This window comes from Pelodiscus sinensis, chromosome 5 (assembly GCF_049634645.1).
Source record: "Pelodiscus sinensis isolate JC-2024 chromosome 5, ASM4963464v1, whole genome shotgun sequence".
NCBI lineage: Eukaryota > Metazoa > Chordata > Testudines > Trionychidae > Pelodiscus > Pelodiscus sinensis.
In genome coordinates this window covers 54,448,088-54,470,479 of record NC_134715.1, presented here as the reverse complement: position 1 = coordinate 54,470,479, position 22,392 = coordinate 54,448,088, and the positions used below count along the sequence as shown (strand labels likewise).

The 22,392-nt window shown below is 40.5% G+C and overlaps 1 protein-coding gene across 7 annotated transcripts in view; it reads left to right on the top strand.

Annotated features, from left to right (window-relative positions):
* LRBA (LPS responsive beige-like anchor protein) overlaps positions 1–22,392 on the top strand; it is a 559,238-nt gene that overhangs the window by 102,485 nt on the left and 434,361 nt on the right. For 6 of the 7 annotated variants that reach the window (XM_075930022.1, XM_075930023.1, XM_075930019.1 and 3 more), the window contains 8 exons: positions 2,124–3,152; positions 4,520–4,695; positions 6,648–6,801; positions 7,487–7,667; positions 9,808–9,935; positions 10,390–10,497; positions 12,604–12,775; positions 14,422–14,857. In XM_075930022.1, coding sequence (XP_075786137.1) covers positions 2,124–3,152; positions 4,520–4,695; positions 6,648–6,801; positions 7,487–7,667; positions 9,808–9,935; positions 10,390–10,497; positions 12,604–12,775; positions 14,422–14,857 — 2,384 coding nt within the window. Of the gene's footprint in view, positions 1–2,123; positions 3,153–4,173; positions 4,264–4,519; positions 4,696–6,647; positions 6,802–7,486; positions 7,668–9,807; positions 9,936–10,389; positions 10,498–12,603; positions 12,776–14,421; positions 14,858–22,392 lie in introns of all 7 variants that reach the window. The other variant, XM_075930027.1, reaches the window with a different exon arrangement.

Sequence of the window (22,392 nt, the reverse complement as noted above, 5' to 3'; positions counted from 1 at the left end):
AAATAGAAAAGGTAGGGGTAGCATGTATGGAGAAAACTGTTGAAGAATGCAAAAGCCCAAATCCAGCAAGCAGGGAGACCACTTTCCAGAGCAGCTTGGAAAGTGGGATCATCGTATTTTGCTTTTTTAAATAAAAAGGAATTGTCCTGATATGAATAGGACCATGATGTTGCATGAGTTATGTTTCATTGATCATGGAAGATGAATAAGATGTTGCATGTACATTTAGATAACATGGGCATGATATTTCTAAGGGTCGTGGAAATCTACATATGAGGGACTTGTATGGCAAGGCATTTAAGAGCTCTTCATATATTTTTTTTCTATATCCTTTTTTTTCTGTTTAGTAGATGGGTTTAAAAGAAAAAAAAATCCATCCTATAAACTTGTAATTTTGATCAGATTACATACTCATGAAGTACTGTACACAGACAAATTTGGTAGCTTTCAATGTATTTAAGGAAAAAAATCTCATGTTATCTTCCAGATATAGCATCACTAATCTTTTGCAGCTACATAATCTTACTACTGTATCTTTGTTTAGGTTCTTACTCCACACTCCTATGCTTAATGAGTGCTCTGTACTTTCTTCACTCTCATGGGTCCCCATGTTACAACTTACTGACAGTCTCTCTTCACTTTGTCTAAATTTAGGTCCTGGTCCTATAAAAGCTCAAGTATATGTTTCATTTTATGCATGGTGAGTAGTCCTGTTGACTTCAATTGGACTAGTCACAGTATGTCAACTTAAGTATTTGTATAAGCCTTTGCAGTATTAGGCTTCACATTGTAAGCCTTTCATTGCAGAGAGAGTGTCTTTCTTGAAACATCATGCACATTTATGATGCTAAATAAGGATGAATTTATATTCCTGATCACAGTAAGGTGTTAACTGTTACCCGAAGGGGTAACTTTCTGTCCTAGATCAAACATAAAAATTTCTGTGACTTTAAAGTCACTAGGTAGCCACCCTCTAGTGCTAGAAGCAAGTTGTTGATAGTGGGTAAGAGAAAATTTCCATTTCCCCACTGGTGACTAGTATTAACTTCAGTTCTTGGAAGGGGTTGGAATGTTAAAATTTCAGTTTTACATACATAAACTATTCTAGGTAACTTGTAGAGGTGTTTACTTTTATCAGTTTTGATTTTTTTTCTTGCTTTCTGACCATTGGTAATTGAGGTCAGAGTAATAAAGACACCTGGTTTTATGGGTGGAGGGGCACAAGAAATTGTCTGGATAATAGTCTTCAAAATTTTCAGAAGTTTGTTAAAGTTGTTCTTTGGTTACATAAATTACTTATACAAAATACATGATGGGATAGTGTGGTATAAAGTCTTGTGTTACATTTTTGTGGAATGAACTGTGCAAGTGGCATCACCCCAAGCAAGTAATGTGACTCAAACTCATGCCCATAAAATCTTTATATGATTCCTTCATCATAAGCTATTAACTGTGTATATAATCTGCAGCAGGTTAGTTCTTCTAATGCAGCAGTTCTCAAACTTTTTGAGCTCCGGAGCCCTTTATATGTGTAAAAATTTATGCGGAGCCCCAGAGGTCCACTGATTGTATGTGTTGTACCTATCGATGTTTCCAGTTTGTCAACCTCGTGGAGCCCCTGGAGATGTCTCGTGAACCACTAGGGCTCCGCGGAGCACAGTTTGAGAAACACTGGTCTAATGGAAATAGCACAAAGAACTGGTGCAATTTTTAGGTAGCGATATAGTTTGAGAGAATATTTTTGGTATTTTGATTTGTACAGTTGTTTTAAATTTGGAATTCTTCTGGAAAATATGCATAACTCTACCCAGAGTCTTTCTCGTACCTCTTTAGTTGAAACTTTAAGATGGCTTGTTTACATGGATGTTCTCCCTGGTTTAATAGTTAAATTTCTGAAATTCCTGTTAGATTAAGTAGGATAAATGATCTGCAGTAGGAAATTAGTCAATTTTAATGCTCTTTAACTTGGATATTATGGTGGGGTAATAGTGGCACCACAGTGAAGGTTGCATTGCAACCTTGCAATGCAAATAAAACTGTTGAGTTGCCTCTGAATCTACTTTGTAGAAGAATCAGTCTTCTAATTTTGAGTTGTAATATTCTTGACAATCTTTTGTTTTTAGGTGACATTTGAAATGCATAAAGAGAGTCTTTCCCAAATGTTCAGGGATTACCAAAGGAAAGGAAGTGAGGGAAGTGGGCCAATTCCTTCCACCCCTGTTAGAACTATCTCAGGAGTTAGCAGAGAAGTTGAAATCACAAGGAGGCAACAGCCTGAGGAGGAGAAAGAAGTTGTTGGGGATGATAATGTGGAGAACAGTGCTCAGAAAAATGAGATAAAGGCCTCATCTGAATGCAAGCTACAAAGTCATACTCCATCTAAAGCAGAGAAGACTTCAGAGGGAGAAAATGGCCTGAGATCACTTGACTTAAACAGAGCACCTCACTTAGAATTTTCTCCACAGACCGAAGCAGTAAAATCAGGGGATTCAGAAATCACTTCTGGAATTGCTGAAGCAATTGCAGATTCTCCGAGTAAAGGTAAAGAACTTGTGGAAGAAACAGCAGCTACTGATGGGGCTTCTCTAACTGCACAAACTGTTTTAGAAGGGGAAATGCCTGAAAGCCCAGAAATGTTGGAGGAAATTACACCAGAGGTGGAAGAGGATGACTTCGTTGATTTAAAAGAGGAGAGCAGTCTGCCTTCACCTTCAGAGGAGCTGGTCCTAAAACCCAGTGAAGAAAATAGTTTACCTGAAAGTGAAAGTCAAGTAGCACAAGCAACAAAAGAGGAAGCTGTTGTTGTGAGAGAACCTGAGGCAGTACCTTTAGAATCCAAAAGTACTGAAATCTTGGATGAAACAAGAGATGAATTGGCTTCCTTGTCAGGAACAGTGAACTCTGATGTTCAAGAGGAGACAAGTCAACCACATTCAGGAGTAAGTGAGAAGTCAGAGGAATTAAAAACTGATGTCAATGAAACCAAAGCAACTGGAGAATATGCAAATGCACGTACTTCAGCAGCTTCTGTTGTCTCAGAGATAAAAATTGCCAAACTTGATGTTTCCAATGTTGCATCAGACACGCAGAGACTGGAACTAAAACCCAACACAAGCCTGGAAGCAGCTCAGCCTCTGAGACCCCTACCTGAGGTAACTTTTATATGCCTCACTGATGCCAAATTAAAATTGTACCTTTAAAAAAAAAAACCCAGAACATTTGCCCTCCAATATATGAGTAGTCCTGTGGCACCTTAGAGATGAACAAATTTATTAGGTCATGAGTTTATTAGGTCTTGACTTTCATCAGATGAGTTGAAGTGGAAATTACAGAATAGCAATCCAATGGTATAGTTTAAGAAGTGAATGAAATTCTGTAAAGTTCATAGGATTTTTGTAGGATCCTGAAGAAGCACTTCGTTAACTTTTGCTGAGTCAAATAGCTTAAACTTTAATGCATTTGTGCCATCTGTAGTCTCTAAGTTGAAGAATAAAAAGCAGGATTGTGGATTCTGTGATTTCCTTGAATTCCTCTCTTTTCCCCCAAACTTTTCTTTTTTTTAAACATTGATCCACTTAAGCTAGTGGTGAGCAATAAGTGGTCCATGACCTGGCTACTTTATTTACCTGCATGTCCCACAGCCAATGGGAGCAGCGGGAAATGGGGTCCTGGTCTGTGCTGCTTCCCACAGCTTCAATTGGCCAGGAATGGCGATGCATGGCCAAAGGGAGCTGCAGGCAGCTGTACTTGTTGAAGTGTAGGTAAATAAAGTGTTCGGTGGCCCACCAGGAACTCAACCTGGCAAACAGCGTCCAGCCCACAGGCTGCTTAGTTCCCACCCCTGCCTTAAAGCACCTCTGTCTTTCTCAATCCTCAGAGATCTCTTGTGGCTCCCATCCATCAGGCAGAAAAGAGATTTCTGAATTCCTTCTAGGGTCTAATGAAAGCTGCAGAGGCCATGTTTGTAGCTAACTACTATTAATATATATCAGTTGAGAACTCCTTTATTATCACTATAAAGAATCAACATGTGAATGCATTTAGTAAATTTTATAATTGAGCTTATGCTTTTGGCCCTGCTACAGTGCTCTCACGCATTCAGACTTCTGCTTCCAGTTCAATTATACTGATCATAGTTAAACATTGATGTAGCTGAGTACTTCCCTCCTGCAGAGACACCTGCCAGTTGATGCCCTTCATCCTACTACATTCTTCCTCAAAGGAGGGAGATCACTGTCAGCAGCAACATATGCTCCCAATGTGGTAAGGTCTAGTTGCTGCTTATTTTTGTCTAGACTGGCAGAGATAGTGGTGCAGTGGTATTGTAGTTTGTAGGTTTGGTATTAAAATCAATAGTGGCCCTGCAATTGTTGTCAATTTTTTATTTACGTGCCTTTTTTAAGTTGATACAATGTCTAAGCTTACAGGTCTATTAAATCTAAAGTGAAACTAATTTCAATAAACGCTGGTGAATTACATTTTTGTTACTTTGGAATTTGCCTATATTTCATGCAAACAGATATCAAGGCAGGAGGATTCATCAGGACAGGACATAGCTGCTGCATCTGATGGACAGAGAAGAGATTCCAGGTCAACTATGTTTCGTATTCCTGAATTTAAGTGGTCCCATATGCATCAGCGTTTGCTCACAGATTTACTCTTTTCAATAGAAACAGATATACAGATGTGGAGAAGGTAAATATGTGCATTGTAGGAAATGGTATTTGCTAGCATTGCACTGTAACAGGAATCTAAGATGTTAGTGAAATCTAGTGTAGCTGATTACATGTTCTAATATCTGGAGATTTTCAAACCTATTATCAAAGTAAGCAGGCCTGCCCACAGAGAAGGGGGAGGGGAAAAGGGAAGCTGCCCAGGGGCCTGGCAATTTACAGTAGCCAAAGTGCCGAACCTGGGCCCCTTAAGTCGCTGCTGGCACCCTGAACAGCATATACCTTCTGCCCAACAAGCTCCTGCCACTTCCGGAGGCCCAGAGCCAGCCCTCCCCACTTTGCCCAAGGCCTGGTGAAGTCTCTGAATACTCATCTAGCAACGTGCATCTTCTTAGAAACATTCACAGGGTGGAAGCCCAGAATAATATATTTCTTCAACAAAACTTTCTCTCAAATAAAAACCACTCAGTTCTTTGAAATTAACAAACAGGTGTGGCTTTGTACTTTACCATTTTTATGGAGCTGAAGAAAAACACTGTTCTATATGTGTTAAACAAAATATTGTAACAAAAATCCACAGAATGTCAATCAGTTGTAGCAATGAAAGAAAAATTGGGGCTAGTAGTGACACTGGTAGTTCAATTAGAGTGCCAGTTTTTTATCAGTATGAGTAGTTGAAATGAAATTTCAAGTGATTATGCTAGTCTGATAAGATGGATAAAGAACTATTTAAAAAAATGTAGAGTGCTTATAGTATAATTTGAGAGATGAAACTTTTGTTTGCCTTTCAAACTGAAGTTATATGACATCACTATTTACATAGTACAGCACCAGATTTACTCAAGAAACAGTGGATAATTTAGGACTCCATTGAAAATCTGTTTTCTGTTGAAATAGTAATTAGGTTTTTGTGGTATTGTATTAATTTCTTTAAAAATGTAATGTGGGGGACATGGTTAATATTAACTTAAGCGTTGTTTTCAGATCTATTAAATATTCCAAAGAAATTTGATTTTTAGTGCTTTTTGCTGATGATCAAAGACTAGTCTATAATGAATAATTATCCACATCAGGAATGTTAAAATGTAGTTTATTTTTGTAAACATGTCACCGCTGAAATTTTCAGCGGTAACACATTTACACGAATGGAAGGGGGCAGGGGCAGGCAAGCACAGGCTCCCACCTGCCCCTTCCATGCTTCTGCCTCTGAATCGGAGGCAGCAGTGTGTGGGGGGGCATGTGGCTCTGCAGGACCAGTGCTCACGGGGAGCTAGCTTAAAAGCATCAGGTTCCTCTCCCCCCACCCCCGACCTGTGTTGCTGCCTCTGAATCGGAGGCAGCAGTGTGGGAGGGGGCCGGTGCTTGCCTTCCCTCCCCCCTATTTCATGTAAATGTATAACTACTAGAAATTTCAATGGTTATATGTTCACAAAAATAAACTATAAAGCTGGCTCCTCGTGAACACCAGTTCCTGCCACTCACCGCTGCTTTCTCTGGGACGCAGCAGTGCAGGGGCTAGCATACACGGGGATCCAGCTCCGCATATGCACGGGCTCCTGACCTCCCCACTCACCCTGCTATCTTTGATACAGAGGCGGGGGGCGGGGGGGCTTGCATGTAACTGTGAGAGTTAACTGATGAGCACAGGCTTATCGGTTAACCATATACATGGAAACATGTTCACATCCCTAATCCACATGACTATTCCTAACACACCTGGACACAGTTACTCTGGGATTATGAGCATAAAGGAAGGGCAGTTGGAAGTCAAGATTTATGTGCCATTGATTGAGCCTTGTGAGGATACTTACATGATGTTTTTAGCTGCATCATGGCTATCTCTGGTTGATATCAGTTTTTTGGATTTGTAAGAATTTAATAAACTTGCTAAAACCACAATAAAATAGACTTCTATTCTGAATGCTTCCCTTCCCCCCCACCTGCCTGCTCTGGCATCTTACTTTTTCTGGACAGCCATTCTACAAAGACTGTCATGGACTTTGTGAACAGCAGTGACAATGTTATCTTTGTACACAACACAATTCACCTCATCTCTCAAGTTATGGACAACATGATTATGGCTTGTGGTGGAATATTGCCGTTGCTTTCTGCTGCTACATCTGCTACAGTAAGACATTTGTTTTCTATTGGAAAAGTTATTACCTGTGAGCCTTTCCTCCTATAATACATTAATAGGAATATCTGCCCTCCTAGGAGAGCATGGGTCTATATGGGTTGTTCCCGTAGGAGGAATATACACTCCTGCTGTTACTCTCTGAAGAAGGGAAAGAGCTATCTGGGGTCCCAAAGCCTCTAGTGGAGCCTGGTACATGTTATGGTTATATTCTCTGCGTTCTTCCAATTAAATTCTTCAGCTTGCAGTGTGACTACAGTTTGAACTTCTCTAGCATGGCAACATCGATGGTCCAGCATGATTTTAGTTAGCCAGATGTCCATTTTTCAAGTTTTCCAAGTTGCCAAGTTTCCCGTGATCCGATAAAGTTAATTTAGTCACCAGTTCTAACTCTCAGTGTTCTGTGCTGTTATTTAGCTCTAACTTACCCCTGAATGTCTTCTAAGAGCCCAGTAATCAGTGGAAATGTTGGTAATGCTGATAGACAATATTGACCTCCGTGGTTTGGCGCATTCTCTGGTTCAACAGCAGTCGTTCCCAGGTTGCTGGACTACAGAGGTTCAACCTTGTAATTATTTTGGCAATGAGCAATAATGTATTTCTATAAACCCGTTTTCTTTATAAATATTTAGTTACAAAAATAATAGAAATAAATGTTTTTAACTTTTCTTTTTATTAGCATGAATTAGAGAATATAGAGCCAACTCAAGGACTTTCTGTAGAAGCTTCAGTAATATTTCTCCAGAGATTAATCAGCCTTGTGGATGTATTAATTTTTGCAAGCTCTCTTGGCTTCGCTGAAATTGAGTCTGAGAAAAATATGTCATCTGGAGGAATTCTGAGACAATGCCTTCGACTAGGTAAGCATGTAAAACTGCTTACTGAAGGAAAATGGATTTCTTTATACTAATATTTAACTTTGTTTTGATGTATTTAAATATAATAGTTTTAGATGTCTGTCTTTTTATCTACTGGATCTTAAGTTTTCTATCCTTATAGTGACTTTTGAATATCCTGTATTCATTTACCTGAATCTATTGCCCCATAATAGAGTTCTCCTACTCAAATACAGAATAAAGGCTTGCATGTATTAAAGTAAAATTGCTATGACTGAAATCTACATTTGGTGTGCATTTTTGTTTTGTCTATGAAGACTTGTTTGTTGAAAATGCACCCCGAATGAAATTTAAAAAGAACAGATTTCAGGAAAATGTCAGCTTTACTGCATAGAATGAAAACTCATCTTTAGATTAGTCTGAGGGAAAGGAAGCTTTAAGGAGCGTTACATTTTATGTTAAAAAATGGATTGGCTCATGGTGTTTACTGAAAAAAAATTTGAAATGCAAATTTTAAAACATGTAATTCAAATTGTGTACTAGCCCTGATGCATGTGGTATTTGTACACAGAACCTTGTATAAATACAAAATTTGTATCCATATCTGATCTGCGATCTGCAAACACAATCCATAGATATAAAGTGGATCTGCAGATTTACAAGGCTCTAATTATAAAGTGTTTGCATAGAGTTAAATTGAGCAGACTCAATCTGTGTTGGAAATACTAAGAAGATATCCAAGAGAGGGGCAAATGCTCTAGAAATGGCAGCAAATAAGGAAGGGCTGAGTCAAGTTGACAAAAAAAATGCCACAGAAGAAATTGCCTGTAAGAAGGCATTTCTGGAATTACAAGATAATCTTTGTATGAGTGAAATGTAGCTCTAAGTCTGAAGACAGTCTCAGGAACCAGGGCCTGCTGCTGAGTTTGGGAACAGTTAGATCAGTGGTTCCCAACTGCTGCCCATGTACCTATGCTGGGCTGTGAACTGCTGGCTGCAGCAGCTCTAGGGGTTAGGACTGGGGTACACTGCCCACCACCTCAGCTTCTGCCACGGCTTTTGGAGAGATGTGTCCTGTGCTGCTTCTCAGCCAAACAGCACAGGGCAGGCACGGAGACTTCTCCCGGAAACGAAAGAGTGGTTTGCTGTGAGGTGGGAGGGTTGGTAACATTTTATTTGCATATTCATTATTTGCATAATGAATACACAAATAAGCAAATGATGGTCACTGGGCTGCCAAAAAGTTTGTGAATGGGTTTGCTGGTCTGTGGTATAAAAAAGGTTGGGAACAACTGAGCTAGATGATCTACAGATGAATATCCTGATCAGCTAGGTGCTCTTGATTTCCTGAGCTGCATGACCAGACTTGCACTTATGCTCAGCAGCTATACTTGGCCAGAGGTTGTTCAAGGTTTATGCCCTCAGCAAGGTCACTCCTGTGCTTGCCTTCTTACCAGCCATGTTCCTGTCCTGCTCCAGCCCTCCTCCTTTGCCTTCTTCCTGATTCCAGCTCTGACTTTTGGCTTTATTTCAGTTTCCTGACTTTTGCTCCAACTATGAAGTATGATGACTACCCCACTGTTATTCATGACAGTCAGTTTCCGCTTATACAAACAATTAAATTGTAGCACAGATGCAATGTGTCAAATGAAGAAGTAAATGATTAGATCTGTAGAAACAGTGAAAAGATGAAAAAAAAAAAAACCCAAAACCTGGAATGGGAATAGGCTTAATCTGAGAGGAATTGAGCAACCAAAAAAGTGTATATTAATCTTTGTCCTTTTTGTGTGACACTAATACATCATTTTTGTTTTTTTTCAGTGTCAGTATACAAAAGAAATGTAGCTCATTTGTGTATTCAGTTGTGCTAATGAAAATGTTTAAGTGAGAAAATGAGGATTCAGCAATGCTAACCTTATCTTGGATATATAAATATTTATATATGAATTCTAATTATTTAACATTACTCTGATTATTGTGATGTAATTATCTCAAGCTTTATTTTTGGGCAACTCAAATATAAAATCTTTTTCTCTTCTTTTGTTTGTTTAATCTTTTATTTTTTAATGTAAACTCAGATATGTTGTATTCCTTGCAATGATGCACCAATAAATGTAAAATGATTACTTCCTATGGTAACACATAACATGCCCTTCCCTTTAAGTGTGTGCAGTGGCAGTAAGAAATTGTTTGGAGTGCCAGCAGCACGCACAAATGAAACCTATTGGAGAAATGGTAAAGAATCAGAAAACGATGCAGAGCCTTATTGGAACTGGAAAGTCGGCAGCAAAGGCAAGTATGACACCATTACATAAAGCAAACATTAATACTGTGATTAACTGCACAAATGGATGTCTCATATTTTTTGTTGCATTAACACATAGCAGAAAAGAAATATAGAATCAGATAATCTGAATATTAAATCTTAGTCGTTTTTCAGAACTATAAATATAATATTTAAATATATAAACATTGAAATTTTCACCAATTTAAAAAGAGGTTCAATCAGTTTTTTCCAGGTTTCCCTGTTCGTATTTCTTTAAATATGAGATTTCTGTTGATCACTGTGCCTTAGATGCAATCAATTTCATGTGTATTGGTGTATAGTCTCCAGGAGAATTATGTTTATTCTTATGTCAAGTTTTTTTTCATTAAAATAAAAAAAATGAAACTGGTTTTCCTTTTGTTAGTGTTTCCTGAAGTAGTTTTTTATAAACATGTTACAGAATTGGTTTCTCTTCAATAGAGTCCAGTTGATGTTGTTACTGGTGGAATTTCTCCAATTCGAGACCTTGACAGACTTCTGCAGGATATGGATATTAATCGTCTTCGAGCAGTAGTGTTCAGAGATATAGTGAGTTCTGAAACACCTTACAGTTGTGTTGTTGCCAAGTCTTTCTTTGTATTGCTCTGAATGCTGAGCTGCTGCTACCTGCTAGGTAGCTGCCTATCATTCGGTTATCTAATGGGTTTCATAAATTACTCAACTCTTGTAGTCTGTCCATGTATGCACGGTGCAATCTCTGTCTCTGTGGGGCATGAACTTGTTAAAATCTTTAGGACCATGAATCTCTGGAATTCTGCTTTGTATCCTCAAAAATATGGCATTGATTTACATTAGTGTGTAGATGTGAGCATGCAGGCACTCACACTCTATGTATGTACACACATCCGCACATACCGCTCCTCGTGGGTGTGTTTTATTAGTACGTGTACACACACACACACACACACACACACACACACACACACACACACACACACACACACACAGTAAAACCTGTGTTATCCGGCATGCTTGGTGATTAGAGCGTTCTGGTTATCTAAAAATTCCGGTTATCTGAGGGTCCTATCAACCTAGGAAAAACCAATGGACAATAATAGTAAAACTCAAGTTTTTAATATCAGTAGTTTTGTAGTGTGAGGCAGTTGGTCTCACATTTCTATTTTTGAGTTAAAGATGATTAGTACTTCTTAAATTAAAAATTGTTAAGCCAGTCATGGTAAACCAAGGCAGGCCTGTGCACCTGAAGATGTGACAGTATTGTGGCTGGGGGCAATGGCGGTTAACAACGTTTTCTGGTTAATAGAGTGGCGGATAACAAAGCTTTCACTGTGTGTGTGTGTGTGTGTGTGTGTGTGTGTGTGTGTGTGTGTGTGTGTGTGAGAGAATAAATAAAATTGAATACGGGTAAATACATTAACACATGCATTTCATGTAACATGTTAATAGAAACTAAACATAAAAACTACTCTTATTTGTTTTAAAGTTGAGCACAATAAAATCTGTATTTCTGAAATGAGAATGGGACTTTAAATTAGAAAGCTATGATCCGTTCTGGTGCAACTCAAGTTGTGAAATTACATTTGAGTATTTGGTCTACTGCATTCACTTTCCAAAGTAATTCCAAATAATAAAGATTTTCCTCTTTTACTAAATAAACACAACTTGTTTGCACTTCACAGTAAATGTCACAATTTAGGGTGAAGTAATACCTTTTCCTGGACCAGCTCCTGTTAGTAGAAAGTTGGAAACTGAGAGAGTTCTGTATAGCTTGAAAGCTTATATTTTTTTGCCAGCAAGTTGATCCGGTAAAGGATTACCTCCTACCTCTTCTGTCTTTTCTATCCTGGGATCAACATAGTAAACATTAATAGCTTTATAAGTATGTGTGATAATGCAGTGTATGTGTATAATATATATTTGATATAATCAGCCTGAGCATTTAGGCAGCATTAGGCCCAGTTACTTCAGGCTTAAGCAGTCATAGAAAAAACAAAGGGATTAGCATCACTTGATCAAAATTGTCTTTCTGCAAATTTTATAGACTGGATGAATAGTGACTAGAAAATATTGTTCTTCCTGTGCCACACATCAATTTAGATAATAAGATATCAAATAAAAAGCAACTTTGTCAAAATTTAGGAAACTAAAGTGAAGCAGTAAATCCTTTGAGATGGTTTATATCGGAGAGGGAACCTCAGTTCTGGGGACCAGATGTGGCCCCCTTGCTTGCCTTGATCTGGCCCCCAAAGTTCAGGGATTCCTGCCCCCCCTACTTTGGAGAGCCTGCGGTGGCACTCCAGTTCCCCTGCCACCCAGCCACAGTGCTGAAGCATACAAAATCTGCTAGCCTGGGCTCCCCAGTGTAGGGGAGTGTCTTTGTCCTTCTCAATCAGGGGCTTCTCACTTGTGTGCAGCCCCTGACTGATTTTTCTGTGAGTCAGTGGCCCCCGTCCCAAAAAAGGATGTCTCTCCCCCCCCCCCCCCCAGTTTATATCCTTAGTATAAACAGCCATAGTTTGTAGATACAAATCCTTGTAAGTCAGTTTTGCCCATGATGATTCACTATACTGTTTGTTTACGCATTTCTGTTTCTGATAAGCCATCAGCTACCATATGAAGGGAATATACTACTATTTAAATTGTAATGGAAAAATTAAATGTTGTTCTTCACAGGAGGATAGTAAACAGGCACAGTTCTTGGCCTTGGCTGTAGTATATTTTATCTCAGTCCTTATGGTGTCAAAATATAGAGACATACTGGAACCCCAGAATGAACGGCGGCAATCTCATCGTAGCCAGTCATTCAAGGGAACAGAGAATGGAAGAAGTGAGGTAACATCTACAGGTTAGTGATACAAGTGGGTTTGTGGTATCCTTGGGTATCATATGTGCCATTTATGACTTACAATGCCTTGCAAGATTATAGATAATTCTATGTAAGATGTTGTGTGTATGTAACCATTTGGAATCTACAGACTTTTGAATGCCCATTTCATTGACATATATATTTTTTGTGCTCCTGTTTTATCAGATAGCACTGAGAAAGACTTAGCTTGCAAATTGCTCATGCTTTCTGTGTTGTTACCTCTGTAGGGCCTAGGAATAAGAATGTTAAATATCGGTTAATTTACTAGTCAAATAGTCAAGCCGGGGCTCTTGTACATTTCAAAGGAGGAATGTAGAACTCCGTGTGCAGCTTGGGGCCAGCAGGAAGTCCCACTGACTCCGGGCTGCATGCGAGTGTGCCAGCTTTAAAATGCACAAGAGTTCCCTGCGGGGGTTCTTGTGCATTTCAACATGGAAGTGCCCTCATAGAGCCCGGGGTCAGTGGTGGGACTGAGTCTGCTTTGAAATGTCACGCGGAGTCCGGCGTCAGCTGGGGCCTCCCCCAGATGATCCCGGGCTCCACGCAGCATTTCCATGGAACCCAGGACCAGCTGACTGTGGGTTCCGTGCAGTATTTCCCCAGAACCCAGGGTCAGCTGGGGACTTCTCAGATGATCCCGGGTTCTGGGGAAATGCTGTGTGGAGCCCGGGATGATCTGGGGAGTCCCCAGCTGACCCCGGGCTCCGTGTGACATTTCAAAGCGATAGCACAGCATGGAGCCTGGGGTCAGCAGTGGGACTCAGTCCCACCACTGATCCCAGGCTCCATGAGGGCACTTCCACTTTGAAATGCACAAGAGCTCTGGGCTCTATGCAGTGTTGCCGCTTTGAAATACTGGCAACGCCGCACAGCTGAGCCGGGATCAGCTGTGTGGTGTTGCCCCTTTGAAACACTGCCATGGCGTTTCAAAGTGGCAGCACCGCATGAAGACCGGTTATGGGTTCCGTGCGACGCTGCTGCTTTGAAGTACCCTTCTCTTTCCCCACTCCCCCTGTCTGATAGAGGCAGTAAAGGGTGGGGCGGGGAGAGGTAAGGAATTGACTATTCAAGTAGTCCTTAACGTCCTTACCTAGGAACCATAATTGAGGAAAAGGCCTCATTGTGTTGAGGTCCTGTTGAGTGCATGATTAGTCTCATTGAAGCATATAAGTAATGCTTTATCATTAACTTTAATGGGACTTAAAGTTAAGTATATGTTTAAGTGTTTACAGATTCTAGGTCTCATTTACATGGTTTAACTTGTAGTAATTTGCTTCTTTCTTTCTGTTCTTCGAAAACATCAGTTTGGGTGTTTTTTCAACTTTGCTATTGAGTCTGACTCCAACTTCTTTTTATTGTCTTAAATTTTATTCTTGTAGAAAGTTTTTGTGGACTTGCCAGAAACTTGAGTTGAAGTGATTTTTATTTTCCTGTTAAATGAATGTTCAGTATAATCCTAGGAACAAACTAGAGATAAATCTGAAGCTAGATATAATATTCTTTATATATAAAATATTTTAGTAATGTCTTTATCACCTATTGATACATGTTAGGATCAATATGGCTGATGTTGCTTTAACTGTGAAATTGAAATAGTTGTTCCTTCTTTATTTGGGGTTAACAAGATGTAGAAAACCCACCTGCTACTACTTCTGCTTCAACGCCAATATCAACAGAAGATTCTGAAAGCTCAGTATCTGTACGAAGAAGAGACTCAGGGATTGGAGACGAATCAACTTCAGGTCAAGCAAACAATTCAGATGCTTTTGCAGAAGCAGGAGCTCAGAGTGCCAGTTCTGGTCCCGATGCTATCAGTGAAGTACTATGCACACTTTCTTTAGAAGTCAATAAATCTCAGGATAACAGGAGTGAAGCAGGGAATGAGTTGACTGAGAAGACTGCATCTGCAAAAAATGTCAATGTGAAGGACATCCTCAGAAGCTTGGTTAGCACCCCAGCAGATGATGCCACAGCGGATTCTACCCTTCTACCACCAGCCTTCCTTGGAACTCTTGGTGAACCTGCTGCTGAACATCATGTGCAATTCCATTCCTTTGACAGGTAATGCAATTTCTTTGTCCTATATAATAAAGAGCATCCTTTTGTATTCCGTGTGTCAATGTAATGTACAGAAAAGTTCTGCTATATAACAATTAGGGATGTAAGCGACTAGTCGACTATCTGATAAGCATAAGACGCTCCCTCCCTTCCCTTACTGCCTTTATAAGAGGCAGGAAGGGGAGTGGGGGAGCAGGAGCCAGTGCTGTGTGGAGCCATCTTAGAAGCCAGTCCCCCCGAGCACTGTCCCCTTGAGGGGCAGGGGAGACGGGCGTAGCGGGGGACAAGGTACGAGCCAAGAATCAGCTGACTTTCGGATCAGACCTGGTCCCAGATACCATGCTTCGGCTTTTTAAATGTATTAAGAGCAACCAGGCTCTCCACAGGGATGGTGCTGGGGAGGGACTGGCTTTTAAGCTGGCTCCCTCCCGCAGCACCGGTGCCTGCTCCTTCTTTCCCTTGCTGCCTTTGATAGAGGGAGCAAGGTGAGGGGAAGTGACTAGTTGAGTCCCTCCTGGTGGCTCTTAATACATTTAAAAGGCAGAAATGCAGCCTGGGGGCCGGGGGACAGTAGAACTGAGCATGAGCTGGGAATCAGCTGTCCCGGCTTGTGGCTGGTCCCCTCCATTGTGCTTCAGCCTGTTAAATGTATTGAGAGCCTGGCAGCTCTTATTACATTTAAAAGGCAGAGCTGTAACAGGATTAGCTCCCGGAGCCAGGAGCTAACCCCTGCTGTGGCTCTACCGTTTCCCCCTTTATCGACTAATCGATTAGTTGATTAACTGCAGTTTAACATCTCTTGTAGCAATTTGGTATATTCCTGGTTTTGAATTTGGTGAATAAGCTGCATAATCACACCTTGTAGTACTATAATAAAGATGAAGGACCAGATTTTTCAAAGTATTTAAGTGTTGCTCTAATCAGCATTGGAACATCTCAGGAGTCTAAGTCTAAGACTGGTCTACACTGAAAACATGTATTGGCATAGCTGCATCTTGCTGGGGCATGAAAAATCCATAGCCTGAGTCACATAGCTAGGCTCTCCTAACTCCTGGTACACACAGGGCTGGGTCAATGGAAAAATTGACCTTCTGCCTACTTCCTCTTAGGGAGGGAGAACAGTGATGGGAGAACACTTCTCATTGCTGTAGTATCTGTTCTGATGTGTTACATTCACTGTAGCATTTTAAATATAGATATAGTCTTGTCGCATTTGCAAAAGACTGCCTGACTACCTTTTAAAAAATTCTGGGACTAATTAACTGATAAATATTTTATTATTTTGTTTGTATGGAAGCTGCCATTACCATCACCTGAGAAGTGTATTAAAACTGCGGCAAAATGAAGTATATACTGTAGCATGAAGCTGTTGAAGTGTGATCGACGAAGTGTTGGCGTAATTCTGGACTTTTAAAATCTTGTGCAAACACATAATGAGGAAGTTGAATAATATAACTGACAGCGCATTAAGTTAGTGCAGAGAATGTTAGGTGAAAGTTGTCTTCAGGCCCATGAGTCATTTTTTCAATAATAGTGCTGGTAGATTTTGCTTGCGGTCTGCCTTATTTTAAAAACAGATACGATTAGGTAGTAAGAGCCTAAATATAAATTGTGTTGGTAGAAGATATTAAAAATGAAAATAAGATGGAATACTTGCTAGAGTTTGTTGGTTCAAGATATAAAACGAAAAACACTTGGAACTAAAATTAAATATTGATTTAATTGGAAGAATCAGCTATTAGTGAAATTTGGGGCTGCTTAACTTATTTTACATTTGTCAGATGATTGTATTCCTAAAACACTCCAAAATATTGGAAGGCTCTGGCACTGGTTCTTCACTGACATAGCAATAATAGAGCCTATGAGTGGAGTATCCCTACAACAATTTAAGTGCTGATTTACATAAATCAACAAGCATGATAAAATGGATTTTCAGTATAGACCTTATTAAATCACATTTTTGAAAACTTGTCAAATGTTTTCACACTTCAGATAGAATGTCCTGATAAATTATTCATTCTCCCTCTGTGTGTGTGTGTGTGTGTGTGTGTGTGTGTGTGTGTACACAAACTTTCCTTTGGGATGACAGAGTGATGTTATTACATCATTCTGTGTCCCACAGCCTCTCAATCACCCTGCCTCCTCCCTCCCTCCCCTCAGTACTCCAGTGGTCCGGAAGCATGTGGCCTTCCCCTTTTCCCTTTTTGGTGGGGAGGAGAGTGGGGGGGTGCCAGGAGCCACATGCCATCCCCCCCCTTGTGTGTGGGGGGACACTGCTGGGATTTGCCAGGCCTCCCCGCACTCCTAGCCCCCTCACACCTCTTCTACCCAGACCCCCAGTCTGCTCCTTCACCCTCCCCCTGGCCAGACATTTACCCCCAGCCTGCTCATGCATCCTCCCCTGCTCTTCCCCCCCCCACACCTGGCCACACACCTACCCCCAGAAAAAGTTGGTAAGCAGAGCGAGCAATGGGTGCTGCCCTCTAGTAAGCCTAATAATTTTTAAAGAGGAGTTTTGTTCTTTGGTTGAAAGGGCTTAAAATATTGCCAATAAATGTGTGTAAGCCTCTTTCTTCTCTCCTTTCTCTTTTCATACTCCCCTGCCTTCTCACTTGCAATTTCAAACCTGCTATTTCTGTTCCTGATCCAAACTACTGTAGAGTCTGCAGAAAGTGACATGGACCACCAACAGAATGATGCGAAAAGTTCTTCTCTACTCTATACAGTGTTTCTCAATGACAGCCCAAGGTCACTGAGATACCCTTTATCTTCCAGGTTAGGAAAGCAGCAAGCTGCTTTCTGATATAAAAAATGTTGAGAAACACTATTCTATACTAAAAAAAACCCTGTGTTTATTGATGTGAGAATACAATCATTGCTCGCCTTCCTTTTATTCTGTGGGACAAATCTCTCTGATGTTCACCCTTGCCCTTTAGCCTCGCTTTCGTTCACTTGAACTGAAAATGGGAAGTTCCTTGCTCTTCTCTTGAAGATGACTGTTCTCCATACCTCAATGTTGTACTCATAAAGTGTTTTTTTTTTTTTAAATTGGAGTCACCTGTCCTTTATGGCTGCAAAAAACTGGTGAATTTAGATCACAGCAAGAAGTTGTGTGGCATTTCTTTGTCAGAGAGGTGCTGTTACTGGAGGAATATGGTACTAAGTTGATTCTTGAGTTGGCATCAGGAATGGGGACATAATGGAGAGTGGGAAATGCTGATGTGAAACAATGGACTGATTGGTGCTAGATCTCAGGTGTGCCAATTAATTTAGCACATGCTGTTTTAAGAGGCTGTAGAACTGATTTTGTGGCCCCTGGATACTGTACATTTTAGTAGCATGACAACAGGATGGCAAAAGAATTGCTGAAATTTGGGTGGAAGTGTTAACAATGGCAATGTAAGGACAACAGGAGGGGAGAAAATGGCCCCTTTTGCTTTCATGGTTGCCCAGTGAATCTTAATGTGTCCAGGATTTTGCTCTCTTTTACCTTGTGTTGTCAGGCAACCCAGCAGGTGCCATCTCGTGACCCACAGGAACATCTTGGAGTCCTGTTCTGTTCCGTTGATACATCTACTGGGTCTTGATGAGGCTTTTCCTTTTCTGAAAATAGTACCAAATTGATAGGTGTCTTCCAATACATTTTACAACTCTAACACTTCAACTTTTTGTTTTCATTACTGCTTTCTGTTATGCTGTCTCACGTCTGCTGCTAAATTCCGTGTGGTTATAAAGAGTCATTCTTTCTTCTACTTCAGCTTTTTCCCTGCACGTGATAGTCCTTGCAGAGTCTGGTTTGCTTATCCAAATGATAAGTTGGCCACATCAGTTCAATAACCCCTGCATCAAGAAAGTGGAAATATCTAACACAAAATAAGATTGTATTAAGAAAAGAGGGTTTTCTTTGACAGATGTAGCTTGAATTTTTTACATTTAATTGAAAGAAAGTTTAAACAAATTATTGTGACACAAGTACATTCATTTTTTTTGACTCTAACAAATGGGGCTTAGAGCATGCCTAGAAGGAAATTTGGGTCATATAAGGGAAAGTGAATTTTATGCAAGGGAATTCTTGGGGAATATGTTCTGTTAGTTTCCAGGGGCTGCCTGTCTCTACTTATCTCCATCATAACAGTACAGAATAGGAGATAAATAGTGTCTTAGATCGGACAACCCAGATCCATTAAAAGTACAAATTGCCTCTTGAAACTCCTCTTAGCAGCCAATGAGCAAATAAGTGCATTTCTTGGATCACTACAGTCATGTGCTCATGGTGAGATACTTCTGCCTACTAGCTTCATGATTGGAAAATAGTGGTAACACAATTTTATTCTCTTTTTTTAAATTTGAATCCTTTCAAAGCATGGACCTTATTTTTGTATGTTTTCTAGCAGAATGAGCACCTGATCATAACTGGAGCTTTTAGATGCCTCTGTAATCTAAATATTTATGCATAATCATACAGGTCAGTGAGCAGTGTTAACAAGTTATGTATTTTCACAAAAACAAAACATAAAAAGAACCAAGCCAAACATCTTGGTTAAAAACTCTCTCCATCTGATAAAAGAAAGGGAATAACCAATTAAAGCAGTGTTTCCGAAACTTCCTTTCTCCTCAGGAAAAGACACAGAACTGTGTCGTACCATGTGATGGTAAAGCTTTACCAGGCTCGAGCGCAGGAACTTCTGGTGTGTATGGGGGGGGAGAGGAGCAGGAAATGTGGACCGCATGGGTGTGAATGCACTCAGCATGGTCTCCCGGGTAAGTGGAGAAATCAACCCCAGCCTTCTGCTTGCTAGTTTGAGTATGAGGGATGGAGGTTCGGGCAGCTTGCCGCTTCTGCCTTCCCCGACTGGCTAGAGCATGCTTACTTGGGGGACCACAGGAGGATGCTTCTCGCTCCCCTGAGTACAGGCCTGTTTACACACCTCAGTTTACATCTTTGGTGGCTCTCCACATCTACTTTGGGAAACATTTGCTGTAGTTCTTCATTATATGTTTTTTCCCCTTTCCTATGTGCTTTTTGCAGTGAAACAGATAGCAAAGCTGACATGAATATTAATTGTCATGTGAATTAGGGCCCAATAATCCAGGCTCTGTATAAATTCAGCAGATGTTTCTGAAGTGGGTATATTTTTAGTTCATATTTTGAAGGTTTTACTCACAACTGATGTTCCCGCTAAGATTTTTCTATCCATTAGCGGAGTGAGTTTTGTCTTGTGCGCCAACAGTGAGGTCGTGAGAGCTTGTGTGGATGTGTGCCACTGTGGTACCCACTGGTGGTACTACTTCCCAAGAGACTCATCCAGGTAGTGCCTCCCCCCACTTGAGAGAACGTGAGACATGACACTCCACCGTCTGGGAGCGCTGCTCCCTGGGTAGCCTGTGTACAGGGCAGGGACTGTCCCAGGCTGCTCCTCATGGAGCTGGGACAGAGGGAAGCTGCTGCCAGTGCCCAGGGTTTGCAGGGAGTGAGGTGCTGGGGGTGGGACAGTGGCATGTGGGGAGAGGGAGTAGACAGATGGTTGAGGAGCAGGGGACTCTGAGGACAACAGAGAGGTGGGGGAGGAAAACAGATGCAGGAGCCTCAGCAGCAGCAGCCACACCTCAGCCCAGCTCCAACTTTGGGCAGAAGTTAAAGTTCTCATGTAAAGTCTTATGATATGCAGAGGTTGTAGTGGTGGCAAGTTGTGTGCTGTTGAATGGAAGAGCAGAAGATGTGTACCACTTTTTCATTTCCTTGCTTTTGTAGATTTGTTTCAGATGAGTTGTGTGGGTAATGACCTTATCTGCTTCAAAATGACATTTTTTGGGGTTTTGATTTCCTATGCTTTTTTATGCTTACTTGAGGGGGTGCTTGTGTGAAGAAGGGCAGGAGCCAGTGCAGGATTGAAGTACAGCTACTCACATAGCATGTTTGAACCAGTAGCTGCACATTAAGCCCTTGTGTGTCAGCATCTGTGCACTGTTAGGTTGCATAATTTTTTCATTTCCTTTTGTCTGCCTGACACACCACATAATGTATAAGTGAAAGCTTTAACCATGTCACTCTAGTAGTGATGTGCACAATCTCACATATTGGGTAAATCCGTTCACTTGTTGTGTGACACACAGCTAACTGGCTCATAAATCAAGAGTTTTAAAAATGAGTTTAACATTGTGTATATATACTAGGTAAAGTAGCTGAGTGTGTAATTTCTACACTAAAATGTAGAAAGTTTTGCAGAAAGTTTAAGATAATTGTAGTTAATGTAACTATTTCATAATTAAGTTTTTTTTGGCTTTGGAATGAGATCTGCATCTGTTTTTTTTTCTTGTTGGGGTGAGTGGAATAGGTTATGACCTTTTTATGGGAAGCTGTACCAGAGTTAGAAGTAATAGCTTTTATCTCTGAGGGATCACCAAAATACTAACAGTACAGTGGGAAACTTTGGAAGGGCAGATTTTAAGATGCTCGACGCAACTTACTGGGTCTGGTTTGCATTTAATGTATTGTCTGGTGGCAAACACAAACCTTGGTAAGTTAACATTTTTTCATTTTGTTTTGAGACACCTTGTTAAAAGTTGTTCCCATGTAGCAGTTCACCAGTGGAGTATCTCTGGGAATTTCAAAGCATCTCTCTGATCCTGCATTTATCTCAGGAATGCTGTGTCAGAAATCAAAACTCTCCTCATATCTTAAGGATTATCAACTTCCCAGCCATAGCTGGAGAGTATACAGTAACAGCTATGTGAGTGAAACCTTGCTGAAAGGCTGCCAGGTTTCAGGCCTTTGCAAAACAACAAGGTGTGTGTGTTCATTCCCATGCCAAAAATCTTCCTCTTATCTTATGTGAAGATCCAATCTGGTGATTAGTGGGTGCCAAGGGTTTATCTTGATAAAGTTCAAGGCCTGGGCTGGCTTTCAATAGATCCATAGACAGTGAATTAATGCAGTCCAATTGCAGTATGTCCTGAGACAGTGCTTTTTTTAGACAAGAATATGTTACTAGTGTTGAAAGAAAATAGGACTGATGAAAAAATAAAATAAAAACACACTTTTTTTCAAGTAAAAAAATACTGATTAAGTCTCTCTTGGCTAGTCTAATAAAACCCATTAACCTATAACTTGTAACTTTACTATGTGACTGACTACTGACTCTGCTACCCTTTGCCAACTAATGTAGTGATCATGGAGTTCTGGGAACCAAACATTGCATTTCCCACTGTCATGTGTGCATTTCTCAGTGGCTGTATTTTAGATAAATTATGTTAAAGGCTTATAATACATTATGTACAGAATAAACACATGTAAACATCCTCTGTTAAAGTTTGAAAAGGTGTAGCTCAAAAGCAGAATCTATAGATTGGAAGTAGGGACAAAAGATGATCATGACAAAACTCTGCCAACCAAGACAAGGACAAGTTCTCAAATGAGGAGCTCAACAATCTTGCTATCTGACTCCTGAGCTAAGAGAGGGGGTCAGTTTTTCTACCAGCGTACTGGCACGGGCTCCATTGGAGACTCCATCTTTTGTATCCTCCCCGACTAGCTCTAA